This window comes from Myxine glutinosa, chromosome 14 (assembly GCF_964187855.1).
Source record: "Myxine glutinosa chromosome 14, kmMyxGlut1.1, whole genome shotgun sequence".
Taxonomy (NCBI): domain Eukaryota; kingdom Metazoa; phylum Chordata; class Myxini; order Myxiniformes; family Myxinidae; genus Myxine; species Myxine glutinosa.
In genome coordinates this window covers 40,838,998-40,861,843 of record NC_136274.1, presented here as the reverse complement: position 1 = coordinate 40,861,843, position 22,846 = coordinate 40,838,998, and the positions used below count along the sequence as shown (strand labels likewise).

The window sequence follows — 22,846 nt, the reverse complement described above, 5'->3', positions numbered from 1 at the left end:
GTTTATCGCCAAGTAGGATCTGTCCTGAAAGTTATGTAAACATTTTTGTGTGCTCTCATTGAAAGCAGTGTTAGTGTCAATGTCATACAAATACAAAGTCATAATGGGTATTTTTGAACATTAATTGTACTTTTGCAGAGTGGCGGAGAAGCCACTGTGGCCCGACATCGGACTTCATCTATACTGTATATTAAAGTCTCCGGATGTCTCTGTCCGTCCATCTGCCAGTCACACTCTTTTTCCTGGGACGTTATTACGGCATTACGTCTAGCACCAGGCTAGGCCTCCACAGACTCAAACCGTCACATGCTTATCTATTTCTTTTAAAGTTGTTTATTATGTTCATGATGGGCACATGGGTGGTTGAAAATATGCATCGACCGCGATGGAGGGGATTACTTTGGTGATTGACTATGGTATTTGTCTTTCTGAGGGCAGAAAGTTTATGAGCTGCCATGGGGGCAGCGCTTTTTGTATGCGTGCTTCACCATCTTGATATAAGCTCTCCTGCATGGGGTCTGAGTCAGAGTTTAGACATGGTGATTGTACCGGTGCAAATAGTCCAACTCCTCCTCAAGCACAGGCTCAGGATCCTCAATGGAAGACCCTGATGATGAGGCAGGAGAACTGGCAACTGAGATGGGACGATACCGCAAATACCACAAACGATTTACGATACCGCAAACCACTTTTCCATTATTGAATGTGTCGATATATCGTCAGTTTGAGAAACATAGCATCGCGTTGACGATATTTTTTCAATATTTTATCGCGTCGTTAATATCGAGATATCACCCAACCCTATTTGACTACACCTGTCATCATAGGTGAGAGACACGATTGGCATTGAGTTTATCACTTATTTTCTTGCAGTATGAAAGTATACCAACGATGGGAGTTCAAATGTATGGAAAATGTTTTTTTACTTTGAGAATGCTTTGGGTTATGAATTAGCTTAATCATATTTTGATTTCTTCTTTCTATACAGATGATGTGGACAGTTCCTTTGACTCCTGTGCATTTACCTCTGCAGAAAACTCCTCATCCATCCTAAGTGGGCAGGAGGAGGGGGACAGTCTGACCACATTTTATCATGGACATAACCCCAATTGCCCAGATTTTGATTTGAGCATGGAGAAAGCAAAAGGTGGGGAAGATGAAAGTCCTCGTGAGGTGTTGTCCAAGGCTGAAGGCTCATCGAAAATGGACACGGACAATCTCGAAGCAAAACCTCGTGGTGCCAATGAGCCGGAGATCAACGAGGCTGGAGACTCGGAACAGAGGGAACAAAACGACAAAATGGAATCTGAGATTTCAGGTCAGATTGGGACTTTTGAACAACATACGTGGCCTGGCACACACATCTGTGGATCTCCACGAACAATTGCAATGGCTCTAATCAGCTTCAATGTTTTGCTGTTTCGGTTGCCACAGGTGATGTCGCTGTCCCTCCAATCTATGATGAGGTGATTGATTGCCATGAGCAGGTCGCAGCTGTTTGGGATCGGCTGCTTGCAACACCCAGCATATCAAAGATCAAATGTGATGTGGAAAAAGTGCAAGCCATACTTGCACAAGGTGTGCTGTTGGTGTTGTATATGACTAAGGTTCATGAGAAAATAGGGAAAATGTCTGACAGAATGGTGTAGAGGTGGCGTACTTACCTTTGGGCTGTCTAGTCTGTGCTTGATTATACGGTGATGTCCGACTATGCATTATCAGATTCGTGCTTCATAGGTACGGTGACGCATCAAGTGCACCATCCCTTGGATGGACATTAAGTGGTGTGTCCCCTCTGCTAGCATTAGTTGGTCGATGTTAAAGATCCCACGGTGTCGGTCAAGAAGAGTACGCCAGCACACCTGAGATAGAGGGGATAGAGGGGTACAGGGATGTATGGCAGGACTTGGAGGTAGTTTGCTTGTGGATGGGTGATCATATAGATATGATGTTAATGTAGCACAGGCATGATGGGCCGAAAGTCCTCCTTTACCAAAGTTCCTTGTTATCTCTAATCACAGATATGCTAATGAGAAAGATGTTGCTGGAAGTACCAGCAAATAACTTTTAAACCCATTTCCATGGTTGATTTGTTCTGCAGGAGTACCACAGAAGCGCCGTGGTAAGGTATGGTGCTTCCTGGCAGAACAGCATCGCTTGCGCCATCGCATCTCCATGCAGCACCGTGCACCGAGCACGCCGTACAAACAACTGCTTCGCCAACTTACCACACAGCAACATGCCATAATCATCGATTTGGGTACTGCATGACTTGTCCTTTGCATTATTGCTCACACGTCACACCTTTCTGTGTTGCATTTTATCGTCATGGCTTTAACAAACTGCACATTTCTTTTTAAACACTAGAGGATGTATTGCGCTGCACAGGTAGTCGGATTATCATGTTGGACCTCTGATTTATAGAGAGACGATGCAGACATGGTTTGCACAGACCATTCATGTACTGTTATTTCAGAAAATCAGTTTGCGGTACGGTACTTTTGGTGAAAGAAAATAAGTTTACATCAGCAATTTTTGGCATTGACTGTTTGAGGATAGGGACAAACCAGCTGCCACCTTCTTTCAGACAGGTTTCTGTGTGTTGTCTTTGTCATTATTGATTTATTCCCAATTTATTTTGGTTACCTTGCTGTATGTTTTTATTAATTTTCCTTTAATTATCTTGTGTTTCAGGCAAAACATTTGTTTTGTGTAGCTTTACTACTCATGATATGTGCCATACTGTTTTATGGAGCGATCTCCCAGATTCAGAGAGCATGATCTAACCATTATGCCATCTAAGCTGCAAGGCAATGGCAAACCAACTGGATTGTACTAGGTGGTTTGCCATTGCCTTCCAACTGTTATTCAGGGCAGAAATTTGTTATTTGTTCAAGGTGCTGGTGATAGCTTGCCCACTCTTCATGGAAGCCATCATGGGATCTTTCACATCAGGGCCGGCACTACCATTAGGCCAACTAGGCAGCCGCCTGGGGCGCAGACATCAGAGGGGTGCATTACTGAACCTTAAAGGGTCACAGTTTTATACAAATTATTGTTTTAAGAAAAAACATAATAAAAGGAAAATATAATAGTTCATTGTTCATAATAGTGTAAGTGATTAATTTTAAGCATGTACGCTTCGTGGCATACGTCACATCCTGTTTGAAACTGACGTAGCCTGCTCCCATGCGCCTTCTCCCGTACGTCACATCTGGCATGTTCAAAACGCTGCCGCCATTTCGTCGTTGGGCACATGGATTGATCATCGTCAGGAAAACGGGAGATTTAATTGTTTGCTGATGTGAGATTCGAACGGATCAACTTGGCCACTGCCACTAAAATGGCCACTGCCATATTAATGGATATTGCGCCTTTAATATTGGTGCTGCTGGCATCTTACGGTACTTATTCTTGCAATTTAAAATAAATTCAGCAGTTTCAAGTTTTCTGCTTTTTATTTTTTCAACAAAACATCTGTTTTTAATAATCGAAGTTGGCAAAAAAAAAAATTGGGGGGGGGGGAGGGGATGCAAGTAGCTGGCCTTGCCTCGGGTGCAAAATAGTCTGGTGCCGGCCCTGTTTCACATCCACTAACTAATGCCAGTAGATGGGACGTCCAGTTTAACATCCATCCACGGGACGGCCCACATATTGATGCCTCGCCGTGCCTGTGAGACACTCGGATGAACATTTTAGAGTTGGGCCAAGTTTCCGACCCAAGCTAGACAACTCCTAGACGAGTCTGCATACCTCCAGGACTTAGGCTGTCCTGCCAGCCCTGCTTTACTACGACTGCTGCTACTACTACTCTCTACATACATAGGATGGCAGTGGTTTTTCTTTTTCCCTATCTGACTTTTTTAGATCTACTGAAGTGGCTTTCTTTTTTTAAATAAAGGCAGTTCATCTTATCCAAATTTAATGACGAACATTTAAGGTTGTTGATGCTTTCATTGAGCATGTGATGTTGCACAGCCATTTGTGGACCCACAAAAGTCGAACTTGGCCATCTTTATAAAAATTATTGAGACATTTGCCTTTACTGGCTGTTGCGCCATTGCTTTGCAGGACGTACATTCCCAAATCATCCCTACTTCTCTGCTCACCTGGGCTCTGGCCAACTCTCTTTGTACAACATCCTAAAGGCCTACTCTCTGCTTGACCCCGAAGTCGGTTACTGCCAGGTATGTGTCCTCGGGAAAGGCATCCAAAGGTGTTCTCATGGTTTGAAGAATGATGAACAACAAAGGGTAAACACTTGGTACATGAAAAGCAAAATTACCAATACATTACTTGAGGAATGACAATGTGCGATTTATTCCACAGGGCCTAAGCTTTGTGGCTGGTGTCCTGTTACTTCACTTGCCTGAAGAACTGGCGTTCGAGCAGCTCAAGTTCCTCATGTTCGACCTCGGCCTACGCCGCCGCTACCGGCCTGACATGTCTGCTCTTCAGGTATATCGGCGAGTTTCCACTGCACCTGAAGTACTTTCATTCAACTCTCTATTCTTCTTTCCATGATCTCCAGTTGCAAGATGGAACCCTTGCTAGACAGGCTTCTTCTTAATGTTGGGTATGCACTGACACACGTTCCCAAAGGTGGAGATGTTCCAGTTGTCTCGCCTACTCTTTGACCACAATGGTTCTTTGTACCTGCACTTATTCAACCACGAGGTTGGCCCGTGTCTCTATGCTACTCCCTGGTTCATCACTCTCTTTGCATCGCAGTTTCCTCTCGGCTTCGTCTCTCGCATATTCGGTGAGTTTGCACCTCCACTCTTGCAATACGGCTGTCATTCAGGTTACTTGTGTTGGTAATGTGACTCGCCAACACCAGTCTGGTGGACTTTCAATGACGAATGTTGAGACGAACCTCACTTGTCACTCTTCCTGTACAGACTTTGTGTTCCTGCAAGGGGCAGAGGTGACATTCAAGGTTGCACAAGGACTGGTGGTGAGACAACAGGCAGAGATTATGCAGCAGGATAGCTTTGAGAGTATCACAGACTTCCTCAAGAACTCGCTCCCTCTACTGGACACCGATCATCTCAAGTGGGTGTTGGCACAGGTGGGCAGGTTCGCTTTGTGAGGTTTTCATTGCTGATAGGTCGTCTTGAAATGGTTGGAGATGTCTAGATTTGTTTTCTATTTGATACGAGCTTGAAGGATGACATCAATGTAACCAAATGTCATTACTACATAACCTTGTGACACAGATATCAGAGACGGACATCTCCCGCAAGCTGCAGGCCTATGAAGTAGAATTTCGTGTATTGTGTGAGGAACTGCCCACAAACAGCAGACATACCAAGGCAGTGGGAAGCGAGGGACTTGCAGCGGCTTACGAAAATCTGTGTAGGAAGCACATCGAGTTGATTTCTGACTTACAGGTAGGTATTTTGATCTTGTTCAATAATCACCGTGTGTTACAGAAAACCCATAATCACAGGTAGACCTTGTATAAACCTAACGGTTTCCGTTCGTCATCATCGCTGTAAAATTGTCCGATTAAAATGTAAAAGGTCGTTTTGTTTCAGCCCGTCACAGGACAAATGTTCTGCGATCCCTCCCCCAGATACAGGGACCTGGGTTCGATTCCTGGTCTACGCGTGTAATTTTCCCACATATGTCAATTAATTAGTTATAATCCTGTTCATTTATTTAATTGTGTTTCTACGCCCCCAGTGGTATTTGTAATAGCGGATACGGATTTGTTCCCCCATTGGAGGAAGACCCTCTCGCGTTCAGGCCTTTGGTGCTCCTATGGTTGGCAGCGAGTGCCCCGGAAGCATTGACGGAAAGAGAGTGGCAATCATATGTGTGGGAAAATTGCATGTTCAGTCAGGGTCGCCCAGATAGCTCAGATGGCAGAGCACTAGTGCGGTTTTCCAGAGGACCTGGGTTCATTTCCTGGTCTGGGCATGTAATTCTCCCACATACAGTATATCAATTAATTAGTTATAATCCTGTTCATTTATATGGGAGTAATGCATTCGATCGTGTCCGTCTGTGTGTGTGTTCGTGTGTTTGTGAACAAGATATCTGGAAATGTTCTGAACGGATTTGGATGAAAGTTGGTGGGATGATTGCCCTTGGGATAAGGAAGAATTGATTAGTTTTTGGTGAAGCCCAGGATATTATTCCGGATCCAGGAATTTTTTGAAGGATTTTTTTTACCATTGGGAGATAGGGCTCAGCAGTGGCCACCCACGGCGGGAGTATGCGCTCTACTGAGTGGCGTTCTAGTTTTGAATGTTTTTAATTTTCCTCTTTTTGGCTTAGGATGTGTGTGTTAAGCTTCTTTGTGTTTACCTGTCTCTATTGGATATTCTTGCTTGGCTGATTAATTTACAATTCCGGTTTATTTTTTACATTGTTAATTAAAATAATCTTTCGCAGGGGATGACTGTTTATCCCGTTCAAACACAAATAATATATATATTGACATCAGTCACTCCCTTTCACTCTGTTGCGACCAAACAGGTTATGAGGAGTCGAGTGTACCACCTCGAGCAGGAACTCTTCCGGCTTGAGGAGAGTAATGTGCTGCTGGAAAAGAATACTTGTGAGGTGCAGAAGCATCGTGGTCCAGAGGAGGTCCTGCCAACTGAAGGAGTAAACCACGTTTTGAACGAAGGCGATGAAGATGAGAAAGATGAGCAGGCCGTGGAGGGAGTGAGTTGAATCGTCGAGGAGAGTGACGATTAACCTTTTAAAGTTGGTGTTGAGATTTAGCTAGCATTGCCTGCAAAACTGAAGACGACGGCTTGAGAAGCTTTGAAAAACACTTGAATGCAACACGCTGCACTTGTCATGACAAAATGACCGCCGAGTCGTGTAGTCAATTCCACTTCGCCAACACCACCGTCAGGCCAAACATGCAGCATCACTTTCATTTCTAAACTGCTATGATGTAAGCAAGATAAAAATTGTACTGGCAATGAAATGGATTTGGAGGAAAGAAAATCCTTTTGTAAAGAGGTCACTCATGAGGGGGAATTGAAACAGGTTTTTCTCCCCTTTCCTAAATGCTTCGGAGCCAAAAAAAGTATTTTCCATTTCAATACAACAACAACAACAACAACAACAGGCATTTTAAGGCCATTTTCCTTGCTAGAGTGGGGGTTAGCCTTCTCCGTTTTGCCCTATTTTCTACATCGGAAAACATTTCTACATTTCTTTTCCATTTCAATGATATCAGGAAACTCAGCCGTGCTGATAAAATGTGTGATACTGGCGGGAAACTGGAAAGGAAATAGCTAACATTGATGCCAAAGTTTAGCTGACACTATTGACCATTCATTCCTTCGGTTTTAGTTTTTGGCGGGGGACGGCTTTTTAACTGCACTGCATAATGCGTAGGTGAGGCCTTCATAAGAATATGAGACAAATGAGGTTGATGAAAAAGTGAGGATGGAGCAGATGAAAGATAAAATGAGTAAAATTCCGAGAAAAATGCAAACCATCCATCCTAAAGCTGCTTGTAAGAAATGATTTTTTTTTTTAATTCACGCCATTATTTTATCATACAAACTGTTCACAGATGTATTCGATTTTAATTTGCTAATTATATTCCAGCAGCCATCTCAGTCGTCCTCCTTCGGCCTGGCATGAGGGATTTGATGACAAAGCACTCGATGTTGTAATGTGAGCATCCGACTCGCCTTGCGTCAGAAAAGAGATAATATTTTTGAATTATATATTTTGCCTCCAAATGGAGAAACTCCAGATCTCAGCACAGCACTTGACTTCCCTTGTCTTTGCAGACACAGTAATTCTACTGTTGTCATTAAAGATGTTCTGAATGTCCCTTTCTGGCTGGAACGAAATGTCAAACATAAACAAACACTTCCTGTATGCTGAGTTTGTGCTTGTAGCAATTAATTAATATTACTTTATTCTTATAAGAATATCGAGCTGTTTTGCTGAGCCGAACAAGATTGTTTAAAGGAGATGTAAGATGCCCTATGGTATTTCAACCACCATGAATAAAAGTAACGCTGACGTTTTTCAGGCCTTATCCAGAGAGAATAGCCTTTCTCTTTGGCTCCGACGAAGGGTAATGTCTGAAACATTCGCTTCACTTTTATCACTATTATTCATGGCGGAGAAATTAGCATTTAAGGTATTTTACTGTATTACCTCTGGCACCGAAGATAGATGGAGGTTATGTTTTCACCCTTGTCTGTTTGTCTCTCTGTCTGTGAACAGGATATCGAAATTTGGAGGAGAAGAGGTTGCATGTGTGACAAGGACGAAATGATTAGATTTTGGTTCAGGTCTGAATCCAGATCCGGCCTATCAGTGGGATACAAGACTTAAACTGTTCAGCCTGGTGGAGGCAAGGGCGTACGAGGCGGGGGGTCAGGCGGGACAAATAATCCCCCAAAAGCTAGCTTAGCTTTTCTAATTAGGGCATACAAATATCAGGAAGACAAAATATCGCAAGATGACCAAAAGGTTGCCATTTGCCTGTGATGTAAAAACTCATGTGAATTGTCAAATATTTGATCATTTTTGCGATTATCAATCGTAATTCTGTTGGTGTTAAAATAATAGTAAAAAGTGGGCTCCGAGTGGGCTGACAGTCATCTCTTGAGGTTATAGTTCAGACCTGTGCTGATTTGGGGGAACCCCATTGGGAGCCCCTTGATCCCCTGGGAGGGGTCCCCTGATCTGAAATCGAAAAATGTAAGACAGAGCGATCCTGCGGGCCATCGAGTAGAAGGGCTGTATCAGGTTTCAGAGCAATCAGTTGGTAAATAAGGGATGAGTAGGAATCTAAAGTTTGGGGGTAATCCCCCCTGGCAGTCCCCATGATCCAAAATTGAAAAATTGAAGCCAGAGCGATTGTGCGGACTACTGTCTTGTATTCATTTATCAAGTTTCAGAACAAGCAACTGGGTGATAAAGGAGGAGTAAAAAAAAATAGCAAAAAATTAACAGACGGATGGACGGACATCCGGACATCTCGACCCATTTTATAAGCTCATCTCTTAGAGAATTGAGATGAGCCTACCTAAAAATACGATAAATATCATAAAAATATACATCTTGCAAGACTCTCGAGGCTTCGCCCACCCTCAAGAACTTTCAAAATGACGTATTTCCGTCCTTGAATGTGTATCACGCATACGTAGATACACAAATGGCTGATGGTAGGGCAATTGTTAGCACAACAACATATCTCCGCACCAGGATGGGACGGGAACGCCTCTACAATATTGCCGTCATCACCATCGAACGTGCCCATGCAAACCGAACAATCGAAAATACCACGGAAAGGATTATTGACATATTTGGCCGCAGGAAGAATAGGTCATCCTCCTCCTTCAAAAAGATCAATTCCTTTTGATCATCCTTGTTTATAGGTTTTGTGAATTTAATGATTCATGTGACTTCATTGATTTTTTTTTTGACTTGTTTTATGGCTTGTAGTGGAGCTCACACACACAGATGGACACCTCACACCTCTCACAGATGGACACCTCTCACAGATGGACACCTCACACCTCTCACAGATGGACACCTCACACCTCTCACAGATGGACACCTCTCACAGATGGACACCTCACACCTCTCACAGATGGACACCTCACACCTCTCACAGATGGACACCTCACACCTCTTACAGATGGACAGACAGCTGAATAACTTCGCCACTGAGCTCGGGGGAAGTGACAACCCTTTTCGGAGTACATCGGCTTGCCAATGAAGTGTACATTCAGGCAAAATCTGTAGCTGCCCCCTAAAAAAAAAAATTGGTCGTACGCCCATGGGTGGAGGTATGTGTGCCCTACCGAGTTTAGTGATAGAGCTCTACTCTACCGAAATTAGCGATTACATTCTGGCAGCGATTTTGACGAGATTCGTCAAAAGCGACAACTCACACCATCATAATCAGCACTAGTCTTGAGGTCTTGAGGTCTTTTACCAGCATCATAATGTATTTGACCAGCATCTCCCGGTGTGCACCCCGATTTAGAATAGGTACACCGCGTCCCTGTGCATCGTAAGATGCGACCAAGGGTTGGCGTCAGGAAGGGCATCCGGCCATAAAACTGCCTCAAAAAGGGAACCATGATTGTCATGGGGCCCGCAAGGCTAACCCCCGCTCTGGTGTGGAAAAATGGCCTTAAAACGATCATTCATTCATTCATACTGTATTTGAGCTCTTGAGGTCATAGGTCTTTTACTTTTACCATAGCCCAGAATCAGCGACGCGTTGACGCGCTCTTTCGTTCAAGCTGTTTCTCAGGAATGGGGTTGTGAAATAAAGGCTCATCGAGGAAAATTTCCATGTTTTAAGTCGCCATTTCACGGGAGAAGGAGAACAACAATACCCCTTGGTAGAAGGCAGGTAATGGGGATAAATCAATGTGTTTTAGGTCCATCACAAAGAGTTCTCGGCAATATCCAAGTCCACCTGCAGCCTGTAACAGGCTGTGGGCCAGGGGTTTTCATAAAAAGGCCTCGTCATCACACAGGAATTGGGAGATGAAACATAATCCGGTTACGAATGTCAATGAGACCTTGTCCACCTTCAGTGAGCGGCAGGTAAGTCACAGCAGGTTGTAACCAATGCTTCCCAGCCCAGAAGTGAATTGTGTTTCGCTGGAGCATGGTTAGGAGGTTGTCAGGAAGTTGTAAGCATATCATATAATGCCATAGGATGGAGGCAATCAGGTTATTGATTATAGGGGTTCTTCCACGGTAGGAGAGTTAACAAAGGAGTCTTTCCAGCAGGTTAGCTTTTTACGTCACCTGGTCCAGTAGTCCTGCCCAGTTCTGAAGCTCAAAGGTGTGATCGCCCAGAACAACTCCAAGGCGTTCAACCCAATTTTGGTGCCAGTTCAATCCTCCCGGTAAGGTTATTGGTGGGCTGGCTCCTGGCCCGGTCCAAAGGGCATTACTCTTTTCTCGGTTCACCTGGCCAGAGCAAGCCTGACGATATGTCTGCAATGCCCGAATCATTGTGATTCAAAAAATGTAGATTTCGGTCACATAAGCAGAGATTTTAAGTGGTACAGTGAGGATAGATGAACAGACTGCATAATTGATGTAAAAGAGGTTCAGTGGGGAGAGAGTATGGAAGTCCAGAAAAAGGGTAACCCTTGTCGCACACCCCGTTGCATGGCAATGGGAGAGCATAGCACTTGGTTGACTTTGAGAACACTATATTTTTTTTTTTTTAATTGTATACCATGTCGAGGCTCATATAAGAGCTAACACGCCAGTTCTTAATCGACTGAGAGTCTCCTTTTTCTGGAATTAGGGAAGTGACTGCTCTCCGACAGCTCCATGGTAGTTTGCCCATCCTTTAAACTTCCATTGAAGATCTGTAATAGGTGTGGTCTGAGAAAGTCCCAGAAGGTCTGAAAAGATCCCGTTGTCAGCCCATCAAGCCCAGGTGGCTTGTCATGTCCCAATTCCCAGCGTATTGAGGGCAGCAGTAAGTTCACTGCAGGGAAAGGGGGCTTTCTGGCTGTTGTTTCCGTTCTTCTGCCAAGCTTGGGAGGGAGGAAACGAGTTCAGATACAGCATCTGGATTTATGCTACGACACACAAACAATTGGTTAAAATGATTCCAAACAGCGTGCCTAATTGGAGTGTCCTCACTAAGGAGTTTCCCGTTATGAAGCAATTGCAGACACAGTTTCTTTACGAAGGTTAAATAAATATTTGGTTGGGGAATCAAGGTTGTGTATATGTTTCGTTTTAACCGTATAAATACGCTCTGCGCTCGCTTTTCAGATGTATAATTAAGCAGAGAAGTTTATCCATGGATTTGCTGTTCTACTCCTAAATGGGTTACCTTATTTGCCCCGTGAAGCTGTTCCTGCAGTTTCAGGATTTCATCCTCAAGAAGAGTTAAACTTTCACGCTCATTCTGAGCACTATATGCGCGGTATTGCTGACAAAAGAGTCTAATGTGTGTTCTAGTATTTTCCCACGGTTGCTTTAAATTACAGAAGTCTCCTTTTAAAGCAACTAAGACATCATAACTCTGCAAAGACCTGTTTAATTTAAAGGTGGCATCATCAAGGAGATTGTTGTTGAATTTCCGGTTCGCACTCTTGTGCTTGGGTCGAGGGGTAGAGACGGTTAGAAGAATTTTTCTTTACCCCAGGTACACTTTTTGGAAATTCCAACTTCTTTCCTGGAAGTCCTTGCAGTGTCCATATGTTTTATACCTCTCCCACCTCCCCCCAAGCCCTCTCCCTCCCACAGTTCTCTCGATGTCCTTGCTCTCAAATGTTGTGTTTGTGTCCTTCCCCCTCTCTCCCCATCTTGTCTACCGCTCCCCTTATTTGGTGTTTTGTGTGTCGGTTTGACTTTTTGTGTGATTAATGTTAGCTCTTTCATGAGCCTCGATCTTGTATACAAAAAAAAAAAAAAATTGTGCTATGGTCTGAGAAAACAAATGGACAGATTTTGGATGATGAAATAAGACGTTCCAGAATGGGATTAACATAAAACTTATCTAGTCGTGCAAGCACAAGGTTATTTAGGATGTGATGTCACCAGGAGTTTTGCCTGATGGAAGGATCTTGCAACCGCCATATACCTATGTAGCTTCATTTTTGTAATAGTCTTACGAGGGGAATTGCGGAGAGAGGGTGGGGTTCGGCACTGTTCCTGCCAAGTTTAGGGTGGAGGGTCCAGTTGAAGTCCCCGCCAATACAAATATGATTGTTTGGATTTTTTTCTGGTTATCAAGGATAGTTAGGTGTGTTTCAAGGTTGCCAAAGATTTCTTGATAAGCTACAGGTGTGCTCGCGGCATAGATATTTAAGATAGTATAAGATTCCCCAAGGTATGACAATTCTAAGGATGCAGAAAAACCTTTTTGGAATTCAATTTAAAACAAGTGATGAGATGAGAGGGAGAAGGAAGGGCTCAGGATTATTGCAATCCCTCCTTTTCCGGAGCCACTATTACTAAAGAAGGAAACATCGGGGAAAAGTCTAGACCATTGCACAACACAACGGTCATTTGCACAGGTTTCCTGCGGAAGGACTATGTCGACGTTTTATGCCTCCGCCGACAAAGTCGCCGGAAGCATTATGTTTTTGGTTATTGGGTTGTCCGTCCGTCCGTACGGGCTAAACCTCGTTTTTCTCAGCAACCACATGTCCAATTGAGACGAAACTTCCAGGGTAGGAGTGACACACATGCAGAATGTTTTGATGATAATTGTGACGTCATATGTCACGTGGTATGGCAGCCATCTTGGATTATAAGCAAATAATTAAAAAAATATTTCTCAGAAACCGCTGAATGGATTTTTTTTTTTAACTTGGCACATTGTCAAGTACTCCCCAATGGGGAACAAAAGCATGATAATGATGACATCATAGGTGAAGTGGTATACCAGCAAAAAAATGTTTTAATCAAATTCCTTATCCTAAAAATCTGAAATTGCATGCACATGATCTAGAACCCATTTGTATTGAAATATTAAATTTGACATCATAGGTCACGTGGTTTGGCAGCCATATTGGATTGAAGGTAAATATTAAATCATTATATCACTGAAACCGCTTACCCTATCGATGTGAAATTTTACAAATATCATCTAACAGCACTGTTGCATATTGTTTGAAAATGATGATGTCATAGGTCATGTGGTTTGGCAGCCATCTTGGATAGAAAAACGAACCTTATCCGATCAACATGAAACTTCACAAACGTGATCCCCAACCCATACATATGCAGAGTGATGGCATCTACCCGTTGTGGGGCTATGCGGAGGCATATTGGCGATACAGTCGCATTGTTCTAGTTTTATTCAATAAATGGTCTCATACTTGAATTTTACGGACAAGTGAGGTACCCGTGCTATGCATGGGTGGGAGGCCAGAAGCAAACAAACAATGCAGAAACGGCGAATGCTAAAGCGTGAAACCAATAAATTCCACATTCCTGTAGCACCTTCAGTCGCACGTCAGACATGGACAGCAAGTTCCTGAAGGACTTCCATGAAAAACGTACCCGTTGGCAAACAAACGGGTACGTTTGTTCCATACCCAGTCAATGACGAATCTGCATATGGCGATCCACGAATTCACGTTTAGAAAGTAGAAACCATCACGGCATTCCGCCATTCACTTGAACTCGATATCTCTTTTTTCATTCCAAACAGCATAACTCCAATCACAAATGAAATAACATCAATATAAAAAATAAATTTTTAACAACATTCATGACATAAACAAATATTTAAATCCTGATGTGAAGTTCCGTACGGTTGGGTGAACACAATTACGAATTCAAAATCGTAATTGTATTCACTCAATTCCAATCATCAATTGATACTTTAACAAAACGATTAACACGATTAACGATTTAACATTACGATTGAATGACGGTTGTATTTGGATATTATCAAACCCGCGCATTGCCGTCATCTCTCCACTTCCGCATTCGCGGCAGGTTCATAATTGTCATCAAAATCAACAGTATTTGAAGCATTTCAATGAAAGCCACATCACTGTTCATATCGGTAAATATTATTCCATTGTGTTTGGAAAATTGGAAAACTTGGAAAAATTGGAAAAACAATATAGCCTATTTTACTCCCAGGGGCCCCAGGAATATCCACCCAAAATATCGTTGCAATCTGTTGAGCCGTTTTTGTGGTACTTTCGAACGGACAGACGGACATTTGGTGACATAGTAAGATAGTGCTGCATCCTCCATTCATGTTCAAACTTCAGATTTTGAAGCTCGTGCGGAGGACGTATATAAAGCACCATGATGTAATATATAATTCCTTATTTTTTATAGCAATTCACTTTTAGATTTTTGCACCCATTTATTTAACCGGTGGCGTTGGGAAGGGCTAAAGTTGGAATCATTCGGGTGTTTGATGATCATTTTAGCAGTTTGTATGAATTGCGGTAATTCTGGGAAAATATGTGAATGACTACATTTATTTTATGAAATGTATATTTAACCCTTAGATGTGCTGATTCAAGAACGCATTTGAAAGAAAATCAAATCAAGAAATCCCAAGAACGCATTTGTTGTGTAAAACCAATCAGGTCCACACAACTTTAGTCCAGCGGTTTGGTTTAATTGCATTTAGATCATCACATCATCCTGTAAAGTAGAAATACACAATAAGTATACGATGCGACATCTCATGGGTCCATTCATATCATTCAATGCAAGCAAGCTGGATATTCTATACAGGCGTACCGTTAGCGAGGCTACCGATGTAACATGTCACAGGAGAAGTCTCTGGAGCACCGTTCGCAGCAGCGGGTCTTATAGTCACGCCCCTAGCGGTGTCAACGTGCAGCGAGCATCACCCCGGGTTCAGTACGAATACGATTTCACTACATTCTCCCCCCGTCAGAATTATACGGCCGCGCGGCTAAAAGCGAGTGAGCGTCAGCACGAATAGGGTGCGGAATATCAGTCGACCCAACCGTATCGGGCCGGGCGGCGAATTTCTCTGCCAGCACGCGTCCGAAATTCCCCGGGTACGGCATCACGTATCCCTGTGTCCCCGGCGTCAGAGGCGCCAACAGGGTCGGGTGACGAAGGGGGTAACTCCAAGTCGTCGGGCCCAGGTAGTCTCGGCGAGGGGAGGGTCGGTAGACTTTCGGCGATGGGAGCGTCAGGAGAGGCCATAGACTCATAGATGGGTTCGATCGGTTCGTCCGATTCCCTACTTAGGTCGTCGACCCCGCAAGGGGCAAGGTGACGGACGAAGACAGTAGTCTCACGGCATCAGCCGTCATCACACGAGCATGCTCAGGATTAGCCTGGAGAATCTGCACTTTGTCCACTAGGGGGTCGTACTTGCTCGCGCGAACCGCCCGTTTAAGGTAGGCCGGCCCGGGCCTAGCGAGCCAACTGGGCAAAGACCGTATACACCCCGAGCTCCTGGGGTGGTGGAAAAGTCGATCGTGGGGAGTTTGGTTGGTTGCCGTACTCAGGAGAGCCCTGATCGAGTTCAACGCCGCAGGTAGCGACCAAGCCCATTTATCGAGGCCCCGGCCGAGGGTCCGGAGGTGGAGCATGACGGCCCTCCAGATAATCCCGTTGAAGCGTTCGATCTGCCCATTAGCCTGGGGTCTGTACGGCGTGGTGTAACTAGACGCAATGTTATTTTGGAGCAGATAGCCGCGCACCTCCTGAGACAAGAAGACCGCACCCCGGTCGGTATGAACATAGGCCGGGTAACCGAACATTGAGAACAAGTTCTGTAAGCATCGCATCACCGTGGCAGCAGTCATGTCCGCGCACGTATAAGCAAAGGGGAATCGCGAGTACTCATCAACGATAGTGAGCAGATAGCGAGAGCCGCTCGACACCGGCAATGGGCCCTTGAAATCCATCGCCAAGCGTTCCCACGGGCGTGTAGCCTTCACCAGAGTCCCCATGGGAGGGTTATAGAAACGCGGTTTGATCTCCGCGCAGATAGCGCAGTCACGACAGATACGGCGGATATCGTCAATCGAGTATGGGAGATTCCCACTCCGCACAAAATGAGCGAAACGCGTTACGCCGGGATGGCCCGCAGTGGCATGCAGCACCCGTAGGCCCTCCAAAGAGGTGATACCAGCACATGTAGCCGGTCGTGATAAGGCATCGGCGGCCTGGTTATCCTTCCCCGGGCGATATTTGATGGTGTAACAGAAGTCGGCGAGTTCGATACGCCAGCGAGTGATTTTCTCGTTCTTAATGCGCTGGGCGTGTAAGGTGTCGTACATGAACGCAACGCTTTGCTGGTCCGTGATGATTTGGAAGCTCCGCCCGAGTAGGTACGGGCGCCATCGCCGAATAGACTCGACGATCGCATATGCTTCCTTTTCAACGGACGAGTGCCTCCGCTCAGCGGTGGTAAGAGTCCGTGAAAAGAAAGCCACGGGACGCCCCCCTTGGGAGAGGGTCGCCGCGATGGCCTGATCCGAGGCGTCACTTTCGAGGACGAACGAGCCGCTCTCGTCGATTGTCGCCACGGCGGCTCGGGCGATGTCGGTCTTAAGGCCTTCAAAGGCCGTCAATGCGGCCGAACTCAGGGGGAAGGTGTCGCAGGCCACAAGGGGGCGAAGTTTCGCGGAGAAACTTTGCACCCATTTGGAGTAATGGGCGAACAGCCCAAGGGCGCGCTTCAGGGACGCCCGATCGCAGGGAGGGGCCATGTCGAGCAAAGGTCGCAGACGCTCCTTATCCGGAGCGACAGAGCCATGGGTCACGGTGTACCCCAGAAGATCTATCGTGCGTAGGGAGTATTGGCACTTATCCTCGTTCATAGTTAAGTGATACCGCTGCGCGACCTCGAGGAAGCGCTTCAGATTAGCATCATGGTGCCCTTGGTCATATCCACAAACCGTAAGATTATCGAGGTAGACGAAAACATCGGTTAAGTGCTCCCGCGCAACGAGGTCATCCATGGCCCTCTGGAAACAAGCGACCCCGTTCGTTACCCCAAAAGGCAATCGCGTAAATTGGTACAACCGCTGCCCCGACTCAAATGCGGTATAGATACGATCCGCCCTAGAGATAGGGATCTGGTGGTACGCACTACGGAGGTCGAGAGTGCTATAGACCGAATACTGGGACACCTGTTGCACTAGCGCGTCCATCCCCGGAAGGGGGTAGGCATCCAGCTGTGTAAAGCGGTTAATCGTTTGGGAATAGTCGATTACCATGCGTCTGCGATGGGCCTCGCTGCGCACCACCAAGACCTGGGCGCGCCACGGCGACCTACTAGGTTCTATGATGCCGTCTTTCAAGAGCTGAGCCGTTTCGTCCGCAATGAATTGCATGTCAGCGCGAGAGTAGCGTCGTGATTTTACCGCGACAGGGGTGCAGTCGGAGGTTAGATTGGGGAACAGCGAAAGCGGCTGGACGTCCATTTGCGCTAGGGCGCACACCGCAAGCGCGTCGTCCGCCCCCACAACAAGAGTGTCAGGCCCACCAAACTCCATTACCAGACGTCCATGCAGCTTAAGGAAATCGTGTCCTAACAGAATATCAGCACATAATGCGGGTAAAACCATAAGGTGTACATCAGGGAAAACCCGTCCCTTTAGCACGAGTTTCAATCGGCATTCCCCCTTCGTGCTGAGCCGAAGCCCCTGGGAAGCCATGAAGATTCGTCTCGTAGACCGCCAGATCCGCCATCCATGCCTGAGCACAAGTCGCTGGTCGATAAAACTATCCGTAGATCCTGTATCCACCAAGGCCCGAACACAATGGCCTTCAACCATGAGGGGAATAAGGGCTTGAGCCAGGCCAGACGAGGCTGCTGGGAGCGGGACTGAGCCCCCCGAATGGGTCGGACCAGCCTCGCGGGTGGATCCTACGCCAGCAGCAGTTTTGCGGTCATGGCCGGAGTCTGCGTTGACCATGGGGACTTCATTATCGTCATCAGAGGGCTTTCCCCAGCATTCCGGTGTTTCGCGATTCAAAATCTGACAATTCTGACGAGAAAAGGCCTCCGCAGTATTTGAAATCGCCTTTTGACACTTTTGGCAGAAAAAGGCTTCCGTAGTATCCGAAATCGCCTTTTGACATTTTTGGCAGATAAAAGCTTCCGTAGTATTCGAAAACGCCTTTTGACATTTTTGGCAGCAAAATGCCTCCGTAGTATTGGAAAGCTCCCTTATCTCCTTTGTCGGGGCGTGGGCCGCTGTTAGCTCGTGGACGACTCGAGGAGTACGTTCCGCTGGGGCTTGGCGAGGTTTCAAAGCCCCTTGCGTGGCCCGGAGTTTGGCCAAGGACACGGCCTTTGTGCCCGATGGAGAATGAGACGGTGGTGGCTGTCCGGTGACGCCCGCCAAGGACGTCTGAGCGCCCAGGGGTCCGCAGAGAGGGGCCCTCCCCTTCGAAGTCGGGTAAGGCGCCGGGTGTTGGGCTCTCGCGGGCTCCGCAACGAGCCCATTCAAGGTCGCTGCGCCCGCGCGACCGCGACTGCGCGAGTCAGTGAGCCGCGAGCCGCGTGCTGTTTTCCTGCACACTTTAGCGTAATGTCCCTTTAACGAGCACAAATGGCATATAGCGTCTCGTGCCGGACACACGACCCGGGCATGACGTGGCCCCCCACAGAAAAAGCATGCGGCCCCGCGCAAGGCCTTGGGTCTGGTCGTAACGGCAGCCGTCAGGGCTGGGTCTTCCTCCGGAGCATCCCGGAGTTAAGCGAGCGGATCCGCGTCCTCGGCGGTAGCACTCTCCGGCCGGGCGTGTAGTGTGGTGCCCGCCAAAAGGCGCGTGCGATCATAGGCGTTCGATTGCATCCGCGCTTCGGTGTATACTGTCGCTTGCTCGAGCGCCGTAGCGAAGGTCAGGTCGGTCTTCTCCAAGAGTTTGAGCCTTAGTTCCTGGGAGGAGACCCCTGCAATGAAGGCATCTAAAAGACGATCATCCTGAGCCTGCGCGGGAGTCCGTGGCTCCCTGACGCTGTCCAGCAAAAGCTGCCGGAGCTCCTGGGCGTAATGGTCCATTGCCTCGTTGGGTTGCTGACGTCGCGTTTGCAGCAAATATCGTGCATACACCGGGCTTTTTTCCTTTATGTATAGCCGTTTGAGCTCCGCGATGGAAAGATCATACGTCGCGCATTGAGCGATAGCGTTGTAGACCCGGTAGTCGATTTTTGAATGTAAAGTTGCTAGCTTCGCGGCAGCCGTCGGAGCGGTCTCAGGCTCATCAAAGAGATTCTCCAATTGTCGGAGCCAGTGCTTCAGCTGCAAGCCTCCATCCGTGGCTTGTGGGTCGGCGCTGAAGACGGACACCGTCAGCGTCTTGTTGCCAGCCATGTCTGTAGATCCTAAATGCAATTAAGTGTTGTGTAAAACCAATCAGGTCCACACAACTTTAGTCCAACGGTTTGGTTTAATTGCATTTAGATCATCACATCATCCTGTAAAGTAGAAATACACAATAAGTATACGATGCGACATCTCATGGGTCCATTCATATCATTCAATGCAAGCAAGCTGGATATTCTATACAGGCGTACCGTTAGCGAGGCTACCGATGTAACATGTCACAGGAGAAGTCTCTGGAGCACCGTTCGCAGCAGCGGGTCTTATAGTCACGCCCCTAGCGGTGTCAATGTGCAGCGAGCATCACCCCGGGTTCAGTACGAATACGATTTCACTACAGCATTCATGGGGCATATTTGACCTGGAATTAGTCAGGCAGGTTATTTTTCTAAAAAAATAAAAATAAAAACAAGATGCAATTATTTTCATTGTTGTATTATTTGAGGTGTTTACTTTACAAAAGTAAAAAAAAAAAAAAATCCCCACCCTCCCCCATAAACGCATAAGTCGGGTCTTTTAGACCCCCGACATGATTTTTGTTTCTCTATAACTTTGTTATTAAATTTTTCTAGCATGACCTTTCATAATATGTGCATCAAATAAAGGGTAATAAATGTTCCTGTGTGTGCATTTTATTTTTTTCTCTTTCAGGATTGAGGGGAAAATGTCATAAAACACACTAACGCATTCATGGGTCATATTGACCCAGCATGATTTTTTGGTTTCGCTAAAACATTGTTGGAACAACGTTTTTATGCTTGATACATTCATATATGCTTCAAATAAAGGGCAATGCTTATTCCTGTGTGTGTTTTATTTATTTTTCACTTCAGGATCCTAACCCTAACAACCCTAACAGCTAACCCTAACAACCCTAACAGCTATCCCTAACAACCCCAACAGCTAACCCTAACAACCACGACTCTACTCTCTGTCGCTCCATTCCTCATCCCTCAGATTGGCAGTCTGCAGCCTCCTCACTCTCTGCAGACCTGGACAAAATCACAGACTGGGCAAACAAATGGAACATGTCTTTCAATCCTGATAAATCTCACACTCTTACGATGTCTCTCCGAAAAGACCGACTGGAAAACCCTCCCATCCACTTTCTGAATAATCCTCTCCAAGAAGTTCTGTCACTCAAGCTTTTGGGTCTCACTATTTGCCATGATCTTTCCTGGGAAAACCACATTTCAAATCTGGCCTCCAAAGCCAGTCGCCGACTGGGCATCCTCCGTCGTGCGAAGTCCTTCCTTGGCACACCTGAGCTTCTCACCACATACAAGGCTTTCATCCGCAGCTCTATGGAATACTGCTCTCCCCTCTGGTCTGGTGCTCCTGCCTCACACCTAGCTCGTCTTCACGCTGTTGAAACCAAAGCGTTCAGAATCATTGGAATCTCCCGCAATGAAGCTAACTCCAAGGGCCTTTCACTCACTCACCGCAGGCAGGTTGGTGGTCTTTCCGTCTTCTCCCGACTCCTCTCTGGCCTTGCCCCCCCCCAGCTCTCTCTGGGCTCTGTCCCCAAAATATTCCTACAGGTCGCACAAGATCTGCCTGCAACCCTCTTATGGTTAATCTGCCAAAATCAAGACTTTCTGCTCACCTTCACTCCTTCATTCCTCTTTTCTCCCGCCTCTGGAACAAACTCCCTCACTCTCTTCAATCCCACTCCACCCTCCAGGTCTTTAAAACAGCTGTTCACCACCATCTCTTATCCTCCCCCATCCAAAACCTTGATCTTTTCTACCCCCGCTAATTTCGGTCCCCTTGTGTTTTATACCTCCCCCCCCCCACCCCCCTCCCCTTCCCACACCTCCTGCCCCCAAGCCCTCTCCCTCCCACACTTCTCCATGCTCTCAAATGTTGTGGTTGTGTGCTTCCCCTTCTCTCCCCATCTTGTCTTCCGCTCCCTCTTTTTGTATATTTTGTTTGTCTGGTTGATTTGTTTGTGAAATAAATGTTAGCTCTTTCACGAGCCTCGATTCAGTATACAAAAAAAAACAAAAACCCATAACACCCCACCAACTGCCCTAACACTAACAACTAACCCTAACAACCATAACACCCCACCAACTACCATAATCCTAAACAACTCATGTGTGTGTTTTATTTATTTTTCACATCAGGATCCTAACCCTAACCCTAACAACCCTAACAGCTAACCCTAACGACCCTACCAGTTAACCCTAACGCTAACGGCCCTAACAAATAACCCTAACAGGTAAACTTAACAACCCAACACCTAACCCTAACAACCCCAACGCCTAACCCTAACAACCATAACACCTAACCCTAACAGCTAAACCTAACAACCATAACACCTAACAACCCCTAACAGCTAACGCTAACCCTAACAGCTAACCCTAACACCCCACCAACTACCATAACCCTAACAGCTGTGGGTTGTTATGTAGCCCGTCAGCCATGTATAAAAATTTCCTGCAATCCTGAACGAAAAAAATAAAACACACACACAGAAACATGTATTACCGTTTGTTTGAAGCATATATCCCAGCTAACAACGTTGGGCCAACACTTTATTCCAACGTTGGGCTAGCCTCCCTTCCAACGTTTACGGTGGTCCGCTTGGACAAAATGACATTGGTTCAACGTTGGTTTTTGACGTTTGCCCAACGTTAGCTTTTGACGTTTGCCCAACGTTGGTTTTTGACGTTTGCTCGACGTTGGTTTTTGACGTTGCCCGAACGACGGTGCTGACATTTGCCCAACGTTGTTGTGTTTGCTGGGATATGCATATAAACCTTTGTATAGCAAATTTATCGCAAAACAAAAACCATTCGGGGTCAAAATGGCCCATGAACACATCTAAGGGTTAAGAAAGAGTTTAATATCAGCAGGGGAGACTTGTAAAATCATATTTTCATTTTATGCTTCCGCACTCCAACACTTATTGTTGGCCATGACGGTAAAGTTCGCACCAGTCATTGATACTTTCTTGAGTTATATTTCACATTAAAGCGCGGTGTTACGCGCGCTACTTGGAAGCAAGGAGGAAGCGGACAACGCGGTAATTTGTAAGAGTCTTTATTCAAGAG

General features: G+C 46.0%; 1 protein-coding gene across 2 annotated transcripts in view; it reads left to right on the top strand.

Moving 5' to 3' along the window:
• The window catches only part of LOC137439653 (TBC1 domain family member 4), an 80,133-nt gene extending 72,321 nt beyond the window's left edge, over positions 1–7,812 (top strand). The window contains exons 16-24 of one of the 2 annotated variants that reach the window (XM_068135616.2): positions 989–1,318; positions 1,435–1,578; positions 2,102–2,260; positions 4,072–4,187; positions 4,330–4,458; positions 4,603–4,762; positions 4,902–5,071; positions 5,220–5,393; positions 6,487–7,812. In XM_068135616.2, the coding sequence (XP_067991717.2) occupies positions 989–1,318; positions 1,435–1,578; positions 2,102–2,260; positions 4,072–4,187; positions 4,330–4,458; positions 4,603–4,762; positions 4,902–5,071; positions 5,220–5,393; positions 6,487–6,687 (1,583 nt within the window). In that variant the 3' untranslated portion in view covers positions 6,688–7,812. The remainder of the gene's footprint in view (positions 1–988; positions 1,319–1,434; positions 1,579–2,101; positions 2,261–4,071; positions 4,188–4,329; positions 4,459–4,602; positions 4,763–4,901; positions 5,072–5,219; positions 5,394–6,486) is intronic. The other variant, XM_068135617.2, reaches the window with a different exon arrangement.
• The last annotated feature ends 15,034 nt before the right edge of the window (positions 7,813–22,846 follow it).